Genomic DNA, 16,118 nt, shown 5'->3' on the forward strand with positions numbered 1-16,118 from the left:
AGGTTACTTGGCCGGTGGCCAAAGGCTCTCGGTGCCAGCAGGACATTTGCACCAAGGCTTTCATTTCCTTCCGTGCTGCTGACTTGTACAAGGCAATGTGGGGAGCAGCGAGGGGCTCCCCCATGTTACAGCACAGAACGACCAGCCAGGGGAGTCCCGGCAGCCCCCTCCCAAGCCCCCCATGCCGCCATCTCCCTACCTGGCTCTGCCTCGGCAGCTGCCTCGGCACCTTGCCCACCGCCCGCCGGGACATCAGGGAGTCCACCACCTCCTGGAGCTTCTCGTAGCGCTGCAGGAGCTGCCCCACCTGCGCTCCGGTGTCCCCACAGCAGGCAGGGCATGCTGCCTGCGCCTCTGCCTGCTCCTGCCCTGCGCTCTCCATCGCCTTCAGCTTGTCCTGCTGCAGGAAGGGGAGAAGGGATCGGCTCTCAGATGGAATGGATGCAGCCAAGAAGCCAAGGTGCTGTGGAGGCTCGATGGCTGCAGCCGGCCAGGGGCCGTGGCCGGGAACCCTGCCAGGACCCCCCCACCCAGCCGGCGGGCAGTGGGAGCACTCCCCCTAGACCTCACCTGAGCCTGCATCAGCTCGGCCACCTCTGTCACCAGCTGCCTCAGCGTGGCCTCGGTCATGTCCTGGTGTTCTCCCAGCTCCTTCAGCTCACGCTTTATCTTCTGTAACTCCAGCTCCTTCAGCCCCAACACCTCTTGCTTTAACTCCTGCCGTCCCAGCTCCTTCAGCTCCAGCACCTCTTGCTTTAACTCCTGCAGTCCCAGCTCCTTCAGCTCCAACACCTCTTGCTTTAACTCCTTCAGTCCCAGCTCCTTCAGCTCCAGCACCTCTCGCTTTAACTCTTCCAGTCCCAGGTCCTTCAGCTCCAGCACCTCTCGCTTGAAGTCTTCCAGTCCCAGCTCCTTCAGCTCCAGCACCTCTTGCTTTAACTCCTGCAGTCTCAGGTCCTTCAGCTCCAGCACCTCTCGCTTTAAGTCTTCCAGTCCCAGCTCCTTCAGCTCCAACACCTCTTGCTTTGTCTCCTGCAGCATGGACCTGGCCAGCAAGATGGGTGCACAGGCAGGCTGAGCCTCATCAGGGCCACTCAAGGGGGTGTCCCTCGCCCCCCAGACTGGGATGCTCCCAGCCACTGTGCTCCCTTGCAGCCCCATGGGGTAGCAAACCCTCTCCCATCCTCTTACCCCAGTTGCAGGGCGATCTGGTCGCTGCCATCTGCTCTCCAGTCCGCTCCAGCCACCCACGACTTTCCAAGGGCATCCTCCAGCTGCCTGATCTGGGAACGGCGGTGGTGGCAGAGTCAGGGCATGGCACCCCGTGCTGTCCCTTTTTGGGGGGGGCCCTTTGGCTGCCCCCTCCCTCTCCAAATCCCCCCTGGCATCCCTGCAGCCCCCTCGGGCACTGCCACCGGCTCACCTTCTCCTTCACCTCCTGCAGCTCGCTGGCGAGGCTCTGCAGGGAGGACACCTGACCCTGGAGGGCGATGCTGTTGTCATCTAGAGGGACATGGTCCAAGGGGACATGCTGTCAGTGAGGGGGTCTCGCCCTTGGGGCCAGGCTCTGAGCACGATGAGCCCCCAGCCCAGGGTGTTCCCACGCTAAACACCCCCCACCAGCCCCCTCAGGGTTCCTACCTCCCTCCGGGAAGAGCAGGTGCCTCTGCTCACGCTCGGCGTGGTCTGACTTGGTGGCTTCCAGGTGGGCCACCTGCTCCTTCGGGTGGCCAAGCTGCCCAGACTGGCGGAGAGCCTCCACCGTCTCCATGCCATGGCCAGAGGCACTGCTGGAGGCTGAGGACCCCCAGGGCATTGCTGGCTCTTGCAAATGGGACGTGCCGGGGGATCCTAGCTGCACCCCTGGGGTGGCGGTCCAGGTGCCAGGGGACCCTGGCTTCTCTCCTGGGCTGGTGGTCTTGATGCCAGGGAACGCTGGCTGCATGCCCGGGGTGGTGATTTGGGTGCCGGGGGATCCTGGCTCCGTCCCCTGTGTGGTGCTCGGAGTGCCAGGGGCCCCTGGCTGCATCCTGGGGGCTGTGGCGCTGGCATCAGAAATGCTCTTGCCATCTGAAGGAGCGCCTGCCGCCTTCTCAGGGCTCACTGGTGCTCTGTGTGTCCCTGCTTGCGTCTCCTCGGAGCCAGGCTGTGTCCCGGGAGCCCCCCTGCTTGTGCTGGGCACAGGCTGTGCCCCTGGTTCCTCCGTCCCCGGCATGGAGCTTGCCCCGTGCTGGGTGTCCACGTCCGCCTGGGGGGACTCGGTGGGGGAAGAAAGGCTGCCACTGCCCTCCTGGGAAGAGGAGGCCAAGGGGAGCAGGGTTACAGGCAGCCATGCAGCGGCAAGGACAGAGCCCAGGCCCCCCCGCCATGTCCCCACTGCCTGTCTCCAAGGCACCGCCTCCCGGGGCCAAACTCAAGGACACCACGAGAGCCCCAAGGCAAAGGCTGCCCCCCCCGCACAGAGCCCCGGGGCCCACGGCCACAGCCTCCCGCAACCTCCCCAGCCCCCTTAGTGCTTTGCTGGCCTCTGGGCCGGCAGCGTCTGAGCAGTCGAGCCTGGGGAGCGGCAAACCCTCCCTGACTCCCCGGGCCACGGCAGCGAGGCCTTTTGCTCTCCAGCAAGGGCATTCGGTGCTCCAGGCCTGCTGCCCAGCCCCGCTTCCCAGCCCAAGGGGCTGCGCTGGTGTTTCAGGAGCAGCAGCCCCCGGCGGGACTTGGAAACCATCTCACAGTGCCAAATGCTGGCATCTGCCCCCTCCTCCTCCCCCTTCTGCTTCGCTGCCCACCAGGCGAGCCACCCCCCAGCACCTCCCAGCCCACCATGCTGCGCACCTCCTGCGGGACTGGGCTGAGGCTCCGCATTTCCTTCAGGCTTTTCTGGGGAAGGAAGGCATCAAGGGCTCAGCCCGGCCACGTAGCTGGCAGGGACGGCCCCCTCGGGGACAGGACCCCCCAGCATCACTGCCCAGCACCCACCACCCATGGACCATGCCCCAGCACAGGAGGGATGGTCCCCCCAGGGGAGCTGGGGACACAGCTACCTCCTGTCTCAGTGCAGGATCCAGGACCCCCCGCGGCCATACTTCACCACGACACTTCTTGTGACGGGGGCCTGGCAGCTGGCTGGCGGCGTCCTGGAGTTTCCCCTGGAGCAGGGAGAGGACAGGGACACCAGTCTGGCTGTGGGAGCACATTTCAAAGGAGCATCCCCACATTGCCTTGGGCACAAGAGAGAGGGGCGCTGGGAAGGGCTGTGCCCGGGGGCTGTGGCTGTGTTGCGCGGGGCAGAGCTTTCTCGCCCTCCTTCCCAGCCCCCAGGTGTCTTTTTTGATGGCTCTTTGGTTCCAAAGCGCCTGAGCATCCCTTTGGGTGATGGCCACAGTTCCTTCTCGCCCCAGCCTGAGCTGCAGGCAGCGGTGCCCGTTTCTACCCTCCCTGGGGCCGTGCTGGCGGGCAGAGGGTGGGGAGCTCTGGGTGGGGGTGGCTGAGCTGCCCTGCTGCCCTCCTTGGGACATCCTTCCCACTCTGCCCTCCTGGTGCCCTTCCTGCTGGGGGACAGGGAGGGCTGATGGCCGCGGGGCAGGGGCTGGGGTGGTGATGGGGAGAGGGGCAGGGAGGGGGCGAGGGTCCAGCTCCCTCTCGGGGCACTGGCGGCAGCTCACCAAGCCGAGGGCCTCCTGCATGGCCCGGAGCTCCTCTTCCAGGTGGGACTGCGCCTCCTTCATTGCGCCCATCTCCTGGAGGAGCTCCTCGGAGAGAGCTGTGGCCTGGCAGAAAGGGGTGGTGGGGGTGAGCCCCAGGAGAGGGTCCCTGGGGACCAGGACCATTGCCGCCGCTGTGGCCTGCCCAGAGCCGGGGGGCAGTGCCAGGCTGGCAGGGCAGCGCGGGCAGCACGTCCCATCCATCGCATCTTCAAGAGCTGAGATGGGGCAGCAGCTCCCCAGAGACCCCCACCCCTGCCCCGGGGGGGCCCGTTGCACGGCCCGGCTCAGCAGGGACGCCCCCAGCCCTGCTGCCCCTGCCAGGCTCCCAGTGAGATCCCTGCAGCCCATCCAAAGGGCAAAGAGCCGCTGCAGCCCCCTCGAGCACAGCCTGGCCAGGGCAGCAGCAGCCACTGCTAGCCAAGTGGCCACCATCATCTCCAGCTGCGCGGGGAACCCTCCCTGCCGCCATCTCCCGCGGTGTCCCAGCCCTGGCAGGACCTGGCCCGGCAGTGCTGACGGTGGCTCTTTCCTTCAGCCCGAGCTTAGCTCTCCCCACAGGGGATGCTCTGGCGATGCATGGTCCCCCGTGGCTCAGCACCATGCAGGGTGAGGCCCCTCTCCGGTCCCCACCAGTGCCGGCTTTAGCCCGTGGGCAAGCGGTGGGAGATGAGGCCCATGAGCCTCTCAGCTGCCCCAGGAGTGGATGCGGTACCGGCTGAAGGTCAGGAGCGGGGAAGAGAGGGCTGGAGAGGGTGGTGGGGCCGGACCTCCAGGGTGCCGAGCCTCCATCCAAGGGAGCCAAGGGCACCAGGGACTCGCTGGGTATCGGCCCCACCAGGACCGGCTGACGGCAACGTGGGGAAGACCCAGAGCAAGCGGAGCAGCATTTCGGCCCCAGCTTTTCCTCCCCAAGACTTCACCCCTTTCCTTCACTGAAGCCCCACGTGCCACCCTCAGCTCAGGCTTATACCAGCCCTTGGTCTAAGGGCAGCACAACGGCGGCTGGACCCCGGAGGATGGGGTGTCGTGCAGGGGAGCAGCCAGGGGATGGGCAAGAGCCTCTACCTTGGAGATGCCGCTCTCGTTGGCTTTGATCTTGTCCCTCATCCAGCCCACGTCGGTGGCCACGGAGGCCAGCGGGGGGCTGCTCGTGCTCTCCTGGAGCAAGTCCTTCCCAGGCAGCCACTGCCCCGGTTCCTGGGGCTGCTGCCCCCTGTCCTGGGCCCTGTCGCCCTCCTTCTCCAGCACAGGGGGTGCCTCTGCAGGCTGGTCCCCCTCCCAGAGCAGGGTCAGGCTGTCCCCCTGCTTCTGGGCAGGCAGGTCCCGCAGGCCCAGGTGCCCGAGCATGGCGAGCAGCAGGCTGCGCAACGCCATGAAGTTGACTGCCCCGAGCTCGGGCGTCCCGATGGCCTCGTCCAGCAGCTGGTACAGGCTGAGCTGGGCCATGGCTGCTGCCCTGCCCAAAGCCATGGAGGCACCTGAGGGGGATGGGAACCTTTCTGCCTGAGGGGGGGCCCGGGATGGCTGGAAGGGATGGGCACTTGAAGCCTTCCTCTTCCTCCTCTTCTTCCTCCTCCTCCTCTGCTGGCTCCTCGCAGCAGAGTGGTCACACCAACACGGGACGGGTGACAAGGGACAAGGCAGCGTCCCCTGTTGCTAGGCGACGCCCTGCCCCCCGCAGCCACCTACCAACGGGGACGCTGCATTGTCCATTGTCACCCGTCCCACTGCCGAGTGGACGCCCTCATGGCGAAGGTGGAAGCAGACAAGAACAACCTGATGCTGGGACTCGATGTGGTGGGACCAGCCCCATGGGGGTGATGGGGCGAGCAGGGCCACGTAGCCACTTCTCCCTCTCCTCCCAACACGAGAATGTTTCTTCATCACCATGCCGTGCTGACAGCTGCTCTTTGGGACCTAGCCATTCTGCACACCAGGAATGCTCCGCTCTTCCTAATTTGTCCCTTTTTCCAAGCAGTTCATGAGCAACTCCAACAGCCCACTGTCGTGCTTTAGCCTCAGATGGCAACTAAGAACCACGTGCCGCTCACTCGGGCCTTCCCAATACGGGAAGAACTGGAAGAAAAAAGGCAAGACTCTTGGGTTGAGACAAAGGCAGTTTAACAGAACAGCAAAGGGAACAACAAAACAACAACCACCACACGGACAGAGGAATGTACAAACACGATTATGGAACCGACGCTCCCCACCACTCCCTGACCGGACCCGGGACGCCCCAGCCCGCTCCAAGCAGAGATGTCCTGCCCCCTCCCCCAGCAGCTCAGGGTGGGCATGGCTCACATAGCATGGAATACCTGCGTCCTGGAGAGAATTAACCCCGAATTCTCACCCAAAATCAGATCCCCATGAGGTACACATCGGAGCTGCCCATCCTTCCGCATCACCCACCAAGTGCACCCAGGCCCTTGGGCAAAAGCAGTCCCACGGATGGGTTTGCCTTTGCCTGAGGCAGGACTGACCCAGACTGTCTTCCCTGGCATATTCTTCATGAGCACTACGGGGACTTTATCCCCTTCTACGGTACGTGGAAGTTTTGACTGGGCAGGGCCAGCCCCATTGGTAGATCCCCTGGGGTTAACTAGCCAGGTAGCCTTTGCTAAATGTGCATCCCAGTGTTTTAAAGTCCCACCACCCGTTGCTCTCAGTGTAGTTTTTAACAGCCCATTGTATCGTTCCATCTTCCCAGAGGCTGGTGCGTGACAGGGGATGTGATACACCCACTCAATGCCATGCTCTTTGGCCCAGGTGTCTATGAGGCTGTTTCGGAAATGAGTCCCGTTGTCCGACTCAGTTCTCTCTGGGGTACCATGTCGCCACAGGACTTGTTTTTCAAGGCCCAGGATAGTGTTCCGGGCAGTGGCATGGGGCACAGGGTATGTTTCCAGCCATCCAGTGGTTGCTTCCACCATTGTGAGCACACGGCGCTTGCCTTGACGGGTTTGTGGCAGTGTGATGTAATTCATCTGCCAGGCCTCCCCGCATTTGTATTTCAGCCATCGCCCTCCATACCAAAGAGGCTTCAAACGCTTGGCTTGCTTGATTGCAGCGCATGTCTCACATTCATGGATGACCTGTGCAACAGTGTCCATGGTCAAGTCCACCCCTCGGTCACGAGCCCATCTATATGTCGCATCTCTTCCTTGATGGCCTGAGGTGTCATGGGCCCACCGAGCTATGAATAGTTCACCCCTATGTTGCCAGTCCAGATCCAGCTGAGCCACTTCAATCCTAGCAGCCCGATCCACCTGCTGCTTGTTCTGATGTTCCTCCGTGGCCCCATTCTTCGGTACATGGGCATCTACGTGGCGTACTTTCACAACCAGATTCTCTATCCGGGCAGCAATATCTTGCCATAGTTCAGCAGCCCAGATGGGTTTGCCTCTGCGCTGCCAGTTGCCCTGCTTCTGCTGCTGTAGCCACCCCCACAGAGCATTTGCCACCATCCATGAGTCAGTGTAGAGTTAAAGTACCGGCCATTTTTCTCGCTCGGCAATGGCCAAAGCCAGCTGAATGGCTTTCACCTCTGCAAACTGCCTCGATTCACCTTGTCCTTCACTGGCCTCTGCAACTTGTCCTGTAGGACTCCACACAGCAGCCTTCCACTTTCCATGCTTTCCCACAATCCGGCAGGACCCAGCAGTGAACAGGGCATCTTTCTTCCCATTTTCTGGCAGTTTATTGTATGGTGGGGCCTCTTCCGCACGCGTCACCTCCTCCCCTGGTGACATTCCGAAATCCTTGCCTTCTGGCCAGTCCGTGATCACCTCCAGAATTCCTGGGCGACTGGGGTTTCCCATTCGAGTTCGCTGGGTGACCAGTGCAATCCACTTACTCCCTGTGGCACCAGTTGCATGATGTGTGGTGGGGACCCTTTCTTTGAGCATCCAGCCCAGCACCGGCAGTCGAGGTGCTGGGAGGAGCTGTGCTTCTGTACCAACCACTTCCAAAGCAGCTCGAACCCCTTCATATGCTGCCAAGATCTCTTTTTCTGTTGGAGTGTAGCGGGCTTTGGATCCTCTGTATCCCCGACTCCAAAACCCCAGGGGTCGACCTCGGGTCTCCCCTGGTGCTTTCTGCCAGAGGCTCCAGGTAGGGCCGTTCTCCCCGGCTGCGCTGTAGAGCACGTTTTCAACGTCTTGTCCTGCCGGGACTGGCCCCAGGGCCACTGCATGGACTCTTTCCTGTCTGATTTGTTCAAAAGCTTGTCGCTGCTCAGAACCCCATTTAAAATCGTTCTTCTTCCGGGTTACTTGATAGAGAGGGATTACAATTAGACTGTGATGTGGGATATGCATTCTCCAAAACCCCACAATGCCTAAGAAAGCTTGTGTTTCCTTTTTACTAGTTGGTGGAGACATAGCTGCTATGTTGTTGATCACATCCATTAAATACCCACATAAAAATACCCTCTGCTGACGTAATCTATACCAAGGATGCACGGAGCCTCTGGGCCAGTCACAATGGGATGCTTTTGCCACTCATTCCCAGTTAGGCTCACTTCAGCCTCCAGTACAGTCAGCTCTTGGGACCCCCCTGTCACCCCAGAAATACAGATGGGTTCTGCCCCTCTGTAGCTTGATGGTATTAGGGTGCACTGTGCACCCGTGTCCACTAGAGCCTCATACTCCTGTGGGTCTGATGTGCCAGGCCATCGAATCCACACCGTCCAATAAACCCGGTTGTCCCTTTCCTCCCCCTGGTCGGAGGCAGGGCCCCTCTAATCCTGGTCATAGTATCCGCAGAAATGACTTGGAAGTTCCTTCAAGAGGATCAGAAGTAAGATCAGACCTTCTGCTCTGTCTGGGGAACTGCCCCCTGGAAACCAAGGCGGCACTTTTCCTGGAGGGATCCTCTTTTGTGGTTGTCCTTCCTTGCAACTCCTGTACCCGTGTCCGCAGGGTCGAAGTAGGTTGTCCATCCGACTTCCTCATGTCCTCCCCGTGGTCACGCAGGTAGAACCACAGGGTGCCTCGTGGTGTGTACCCTCTGTACTCTCTCTCTTGAGTGGGGAAACGCCTGCTCCTAATAGCTGAGATGCTGGCCCATACAGGTGGGGAGTAGGACATATTCTCTTCAAGTTGCTGGACCTTCCGCGACAGTTTCTCCACAGCTGAGACAAGGCGGGAAGAGAGACTTTCTTCATACGGCCGGAGCCGGCCAGCCACCTCATCCACCATTGGTCCCTCTTCGCCTTTCCATTCCATTACTGCCAGTGAGTTGGCATATGACGATGGTGCGCTCCGTACAAACTTCCGCCACATGGGCCTTGTGCATTGCACCTCATCAGGGTCTGTGGGTAAGTCTGCATTGTCCAAGTCATAATAAATCATCTCCCGCACAGCTAATTCTCTCAGGTACTGGATATGTTTTTCCACGGTGGTCCACTTGCTTGGATGACATCCTCACTGAAGGGGTACCTCTCCCTCATGCCTGACAGGAGTCGTTTCCAGAGGCTGAGGGCTTGGGTCTTCTTCCCAATTGCCTTGTCAATGCCGCCTTCCCTAGACAGGGATCCCAGCTGCCTGGCTTCCCTACCCTCTAATTCCAGGCTACTGGCCCCGTTATCCCAGCACCGGAGCAGCCAGGTGACAATGTGCTCTCCTGAAAGTCGGCTGAAATCTTTTCGCATATCCCACAGCTCACTCAAGGATAGGGATCAAGTAATTATCTCTGGTTCTGCCTCTTCCTCCTGCTCTCGTGATGGCCCTGGTTCATTGTTATCCCTTACTAAGAGAACTGATTTCTTCGTGTACTTCTTCTTCTGTATGGGGGCAACTGATACTGGCGCGGTTTGGTTCCCTGGTTCAGTGGCAGTGGCTGCCACTGGGGTTGGAGGAGCCGCAGTCTCTGTCGCAGGGGTTGCAGTAGCCGCAGTCTCTGTCGCAGGGGTTGGAGTAGCTGCAGTGTCTGTCGTCCCGGTCTCCATCTCTTCCCCCTGAGGGTGCTGCGTAACACTGAGCAGGGCCTGGTAGATACTGGCCAGGGCCCAGCACAGTGCGGTGAGTTGTGCCTCTCCAGAATAGCCACAGCATTTTCCCTTCAGATATTCTACCACTCTGTCAGGGTCCTGTAATTGTTCAGGGGTGAAGTCCCAGACCATTGGAGGCGAGAAGTTCTCTAGGTACCTGCCCGTGTTCTCCCACATGCCGTGCCACCCCTGACTGTCCAGCCTCGGAGCAGGTCTCTGGGTGGTCGTCTTAAATAGTCGTTTAACCCTGAACAGGACCTGGAACGCATTCAGCAGACATAACAATAGGACCAGGCTGGTTTGAGCATCCCAAGGATATTCAAAATTCTCAAAAGCTGTCATACCTGACCCGAAGGAGAAAAGGGAGGCAAAAGAGCTGGGGAAAGTGTCCCCCCATTTCCCCCACAGACTGGGTGTAATTATTAATAAATTGTGAGAGACGGTGCCCAAGGTACGGACAGGACAGCAATGCCACTTAAACGCCCCCAAGTAACTGTCTAACAAGTGATGTTCTCATATCCTAAGCCGATATCACACAGGACAGTAAAATGACAATCCTGATCCCTCTCCCAGAGGTGATAAACAGCATTGCAGGGAGTACATAAGCCACAGAGGAATTTACATGACACAGCCACGAGAACAAACCAAGCAACATGGTGACCAGTGACTATTTACCTAATACAATAAATGCATACAACAAATTCGTTTTTCCAAGCTCTAGTTGGATTCTGTTGTTATCTCAACCCTTTGAGCCCCACGTTGGGTGCCAAAAAAGGACTGTCGTGGTTTGGCCTCAGACGGCAACAAGGAACTAAGTGCCGCTCGCTCGGGCCTTCCCAATACGGGAAGAATTGGAAGAAAAAAGGCAGAACTTGTGGGTTGAGACAAAGGCAGTTTAACAGAAGAGCAAAGGGAACAACAAAACAACAACAATAACATGGACAGAGGAATGTACAAACACGACTACGGAACCGCCGCTCACCAACCGGACCTGGGACGCCCCAGCCCGCTCCCCAGCAGCGACTTCCTGGCCCCTCCTCTGGCAGCTCTGCCTGGCCATGGCTCACATGGCATGGAATACCTGTGTCCCTGATGGAGCCCGGGGAGAATTAACCCTGTCCCTGCCAGAACCAGGACAATGACTTGCTTCCTTCTCCAGGAGACCTGGCTCTGCCCCACATGCCCACTGGAGCACGTCCTCACATGGTCACACAGCGCCGCTAACATTGGGGTTTTCCTCTCCTGGGCACTTCCCACACCACTCCAGACCCACCCTGTCTCTCTCCCACCTTCCCCGCCATCTGCCCAGCCCAGCCCAAAAGAGCCCCCTGGTCTGGGCTGGCCCCACAGCAGTGCTCCCCACAGGGAATTGCAGAGCTCTGGGCACTCCCCCCACAGCCCCAGCCCCTCTGAAGGGCACCACAGACATCGGATCCCTTTGTTCCTGAGGTACTGCCAAAGGAGGAAAGCACACTCACAAGTCAGGACAGCTCTGAGCAAATCTCTTCCCATTGCCTGCCCTTCCAAACCCAAGCCCCGAAAACACACTTTGCCTGTGTCCTTTTTTGCGGGAGCTTTCTGCATTGCCCTTGTTGGAGCTCTCATTGTTGCTGGCCAAGTGTGCCGTGAGGAGCAGAGCTCTGCTTGTGGGCTCCCAAGGAGTCATCCCTGCTCCACAGCAGCGGGGATTTGGGAAAGGGGTTACAGCTTCTGCCATTCACTAGTTACCTCATCTGTGATCCACTTGTAACGCAGAGGAGCTGCTCAGCATATTCCTGCAGGAAAACCTCAGGGAAACTCCTGGTTGTCCTCAAACTGCAGTGACATGAGCAGAGCCAGCTCACTCCTCAGCCTTGTCAGGGGGTAAAGACCACGCAGCTCTTCACTCACTGCCCCCCGATCCCCTGCAGAGGGATAGGGAGAAGAGGGAGAAAAAGGAATAAAAATCTCATGGGTTGAGATACAGCCAGTTTGATAGACCAGTAACGGGAAAGAAACTAACAATCATTGTAAAAGAAAATAGGAAACCAGGAGTGATGCAAGTTCCTTGGAGCGTTAATGGGTCCCACTGAGGGCCATTACTGCCAAAGGCTCCTGGGGGCTCGTTTGAGGGAAAACTGGAGGCGGTGAGGGCAGGTAGGCAAAGGCAATGGAGAGGTGTCTCTGACGCTGGCTAATGCTGAACGTGTGAGAGGAAGGCAAAGGGCCAAGCCCTGGCCTCCAGCCCCTGGGAAGGGAGATCCTGCCCCACAAGCACAGCTCAGGGCTCTTCCTGGGGCATTGTGATGGGAGGACGTGCAATGCCAAGGGCAGAAAGACAGAATGACGGCTCCCGGGTGGGGAAGAGGAGGCGCTAAGGCCCTAGTGCTGTAAGGATAAGGTGTCTTCTGGTAGCCTTGGTGGCACAGACAACAGCCACAGCCAAGAGGAGAAAGACATAAGCACTGTTGGGGGCTTTCAGCCTTGCCAACTCCCTTGATCGTCTGCACCCCTGTCTGTGCTATGGTGTCCCACATCTGCTCCTCTTCCCCTGCAGGCTGCAGACAACCCCCTGCTTCCCCGTCTTCCTCTCCCCTCAGCGTCTCACTGCCTTTACTCATCTCTCTCCATCGTCCTTGGCTGTTCCTGAAACACAACGCCTTGGGCTGATCCCGACTCCCTCTGGGTGATCTGTTGCAGCACAGCACTGCCCTTGCAGTGGCATTTCTTTCTCCTGGTGTCCAGTCTCCACCTCCCAAGCTGCCCTTTGTTGCATTATTTCTTTCTCCTGCTGTTTCCCACCAAAAGAAAGATCCATTGTCTCTGAAAAAACCCTCAACCAGGTTCAGGCTATTCCAATAGTGCCCAGAGCCTCCCTGCCACTGGGCCAGAGAAGCCCAGGTCCCTCAGCGTCTCCACCAAGCGCACGTGCACTGGGCCCTAAAGCCCATGTTGGCAGACCTCCTCTGGACACTCTCCAGGTCCTCTCCACTTCTCCAAAATGGGGAGCCGCACAGCTGCTGGGGGCAGAGAGGGCTCTCAGCCTCCCTATCACCCCAGGGCTGGAGCTGGCCCCAAGGGCCAGCAGAGGCCACTCGCTCTCTGGCTCTCCTGCCTTCAGCTGCAGCTGATCCCCAGCCCAAACTGCCTTTGCCCCGCTCTGCCTCCCCGCCTGCCCTGCTCCCCAGGACAGCAGGAGACTCCTGGCCCTGGGGCTCCTCAGGCAGCTCCCGCATCTCTCCAGTCTCCCTTCCCTCTGCCTGATGCATCTTCACTGCCTCCCACGGCCCTGCAGAGTCCTGGCTTGTGGGTACCTGGATTTAGTGATTTGTCCTGGGGGGACCTATCTCTGAGACTTAAACTCTTCTGTGTCTCCATTCACTTCCCATCCCAGAGAACATGGAGTGTCCCCGTCCTCTCCTGACCACTCCAGATTCCTTTCCACATGGATTGAAATCTGCCATCAGCCCCATCATACCTGTGACAGCCTGAGGAATGTTACTGGGAGGTCATGTACCATCTCCACTGCCCCTCTACACCAAGAAGAGAGCCTTCAACTAAGTCTTGGTGTCTAAAATATGCCAGTGCTACTGTGACATTGTTTCCCAAAACAAGGTGGAAAGACGCTTGGAAAGTCCAGTTCCTTAGGCTTGTTCGTAGCCAAAACTGTATCAAGCAGACCCAGCCATCAGGCACCACACTCAGGAGATCCCCTTTTATTGTAGAGATGCTCTTAGGGAGGAAAGAGGTGACACATGGTTCTTCAAGAATGAGACAGAACAGGAAAGAGCCTCAAGAGAAGTGCAATGAACCCAAGCAATTACTTCAAAGGATAATTATCAGAGAAAAAAATAATGGCTGAAGCCTGGCCTAGAGTAAACTTATAGCATGACACAGAGAACGGGAGGCACATTACTTTTACTGCCTCAGGATCCATCAGATGAGTTTATTCAGGGCATCCTTGAGCTCCCGGTTCCTCATGCTGTAGAGGAGGGGGTTCACTGCTGGAGGCACCACCGAGTACACAACAGCCATCACCACATTGAGGGATGGGGAGGAGATGGAGAGGAGCTTCAGGTGGGCAACCATGCCAGTGCTGATAAACAGTGAGACCACGGCCAGGTGAGGGAGGCAGGTGGAAAAGGCTTTGTGCCGTCCCTGCTGTGAGGGAATCTTCAGCGCAGCTCTGAAGATCTGCACATAGGACACCACAATGAAAATAAAACACACAAAGAATAAACAGGCACTAAATACAATTAGCTCAACTTCCCTGAGGTAGGATTGTGAGCAGGAGAGCTTGAGGATCTGGGGGATTTCACAGAAGAACTGGTCTAGGCCATTGCCTTGGCAGAGAGGTAGTGAAAATGTATTGACCGTGTGCAGGAGAGCATTGAGAATGCCACTGCCCCAGGCAGCTGCTGCCATGTGGACACAAGCTCTGCTGCCCAGGAGGGACCCATAGTGCAGGGGTTTGCAGATGGCAACGTAGCGGTCGTAGGCCATGACGGTGAGAAGACAAAAGTCTGCTGACATCAAGAAGGCAAAGAAAAAGACCTGGGAAACACATCCCATGTAGGAGATGGTCCTGGTGTGCCAGAGGGAGTTGGCCATGGCTTTGGGAACAGTGGTGGAGATGGCACCCAGGTCGAGGAGGGCGAGGTTGAGGAGGAAGAAGTACATGGGGGTGTGGAGGCGGTGGTCACAGGCTACGGCAGTGATGATGAGGCCATTGCCCACGAGGGCAGCCAGGTAGATGCCCAGGAAGAGGCAGAAGTGCAAGAGCTGCAGCTCCCGCGTGTCTGCGAATGCCAGCAGGAGGAAGTGGGTGATGGAGCTGCCATTGGACATAGTTTCCCTCTGCACATGGGGGCCTGTCCAAGGAGGAAAAGACAGTGAAGAGTGAGGACAGACAGGTCCGAGTAGAACCTGTTGCACTGGTCACAGTAAAGCCCCCCAAATGACCTCCGTCCGTCCAGGAAGGCGTTTGTGCAGATCCTGGTGTGATGCCTGGTTTGTGCTGGCTGAGGGTGCAATGGGGAGCAGGGGACTCTGCTGTGGGCTCCAGAGGAGTCAGTCGTGCTGTGCAGCAAGAGGGAGAGAGGAACCAGGAGTGATTGCAGGGTAACTCTACCCCCGATATAAAAGAGCTTTTGAGCACTGTCACTCCCAGGTCCCCTGGCTGCAGAACAGAGCTGGGGGGGTTGTTTTGTTTATTTTGCTCCGGTTACCCCTGGCCCACTTGAGGAGTCATGTTTGAAGGTAGAAATCCCTGGCATTTCTGCTACCCTACGAGTGCTATTGTGAGAGTCCTGGGAGGGAGTAGGACAGACCCTTAGTGCCGAAGGAGGAGAGCTGGTCTCTCCATCCGTCCTGCTCTCAGCTGCTTTTTGCCAGCCCCGCTTTGGTCTGGAGGATGATCCCACGGAGAGCAGAGGAGTCCAGTTCCAAAGTGCAGATCTCCAAACTCCCCTCCCCAGGGAAGAGCTGTCAGCTTTTGGATGCCCAGAAGATGGGGGGCCCTTTCTGGGAGTTACCTTTATCCCCACCCCATGGACTGCATTGCCTAGAGACCCAGAGGTTAGAAGAGGCCTTGGGCACCAGGGACACATCTGCATGGCAGGACCTGCAGGGTCAGTTGCTGAGCTGCTGATGAAGCCCCCACCCCAGAGAGACTGAAATCAAAGAAGCAGCAGCAGCAGCAGCAGGGACGGGTGGAGAAGCAAGGAGCAATGCCCCGATGCTTCTGCCAAGGGAAACAAGGCCAGGGAGGGACAGAGGGTGCTCAGGAGAGTCCCTTCTGCTGCAGCTACGGCCACAGATGAGGCAGCTGCTGCCCTGGATCCCACGTCCTTGAGGGCAGAAGCTCACTGGGCAGGGTTAGAGTTGGCACTGGCAGGAGGCAGAGTTCCTCTGAAGCACCGGGACCCTGTTCTGAAGGACAGCCCTGGGCACCCCTGGCTGCACACCCGCCTTCATGCCCATGCAACCATCCCCAGGAGAAGGCAGCCACCGTGTCCTGTCCCTCTGATGGTGCTGCAGGGAAGCCCTGCTCTGCAGCACACCCTTCTCCTCCTCTACACCAGAGAAAGATCCCACAGGCCGTGGGCTACGACAGCTTTATGAGAACCCTTCAGGATCGGCAGTGGCATTGCCCTGCAGCCTCACACTTACCGTGCAGAGGGCTGGGAAGCTTCCTCCCACAGTGAGCTCTCAGCTCTCCTCCCAGTCACGACTGCCTTCACGCTCTCTCTGCATTGATGGTCCCATCCTCGCTGCCTGCAGGCAGTGCCCTCAGCCCTGCTGCCCATTGCACAGGAGCTGCTCCTGGGCAGAGCTGTCTCTCTGCAGCACTGGTTGCCATGAGCTTCCTCCATCCCAGGAGGTGGGCTCAGCAGAGGAGCAGCCCAAGGCATTTTAATGACCCCTCGGGTGGGTTTGGGGTAGAG

General features: G+C 58.7%; 1 protein-coding gene across 1 annotated transcript; it reads right to left on the reverse strand.

Annotated features, from left to right (window-relative positions):
• Positions 1-13,608: 13,608 nt before the first annotated feature.
• LOC134509528 (olfactory receptor 14A16-like) lies at positions 13,609-14,421 on the reverse strand (the record flags this gene model as incomplete). Its single annotated transcript, XM_063322070.1, has 1 exon — positions 13,609-14,421. A coding segment is annotated over one exon (813 nt), but the record flags the coding sequence as incomplete, so codon positions are not given.
• Positions 14,422-16,118: the final 1,697 nt, after the last annotated feature.

This window comes from Chroicocephalus ridibundus, unplaced genomic scaffold, assembly GCF_963924245.1.
Source record: "Chroicocephalus ridibundus unplaced genomic scaffold, bChrRid1.1 SCAFFOLD_105, whole genome shotgun sequence".
Taxonomy (NCBI): Eukaryota; Metazoa; Chordata; class Aves; order Charadriiformes; family Laridae; genus Chroicocephalus; species Chroicocephalus ridibundus.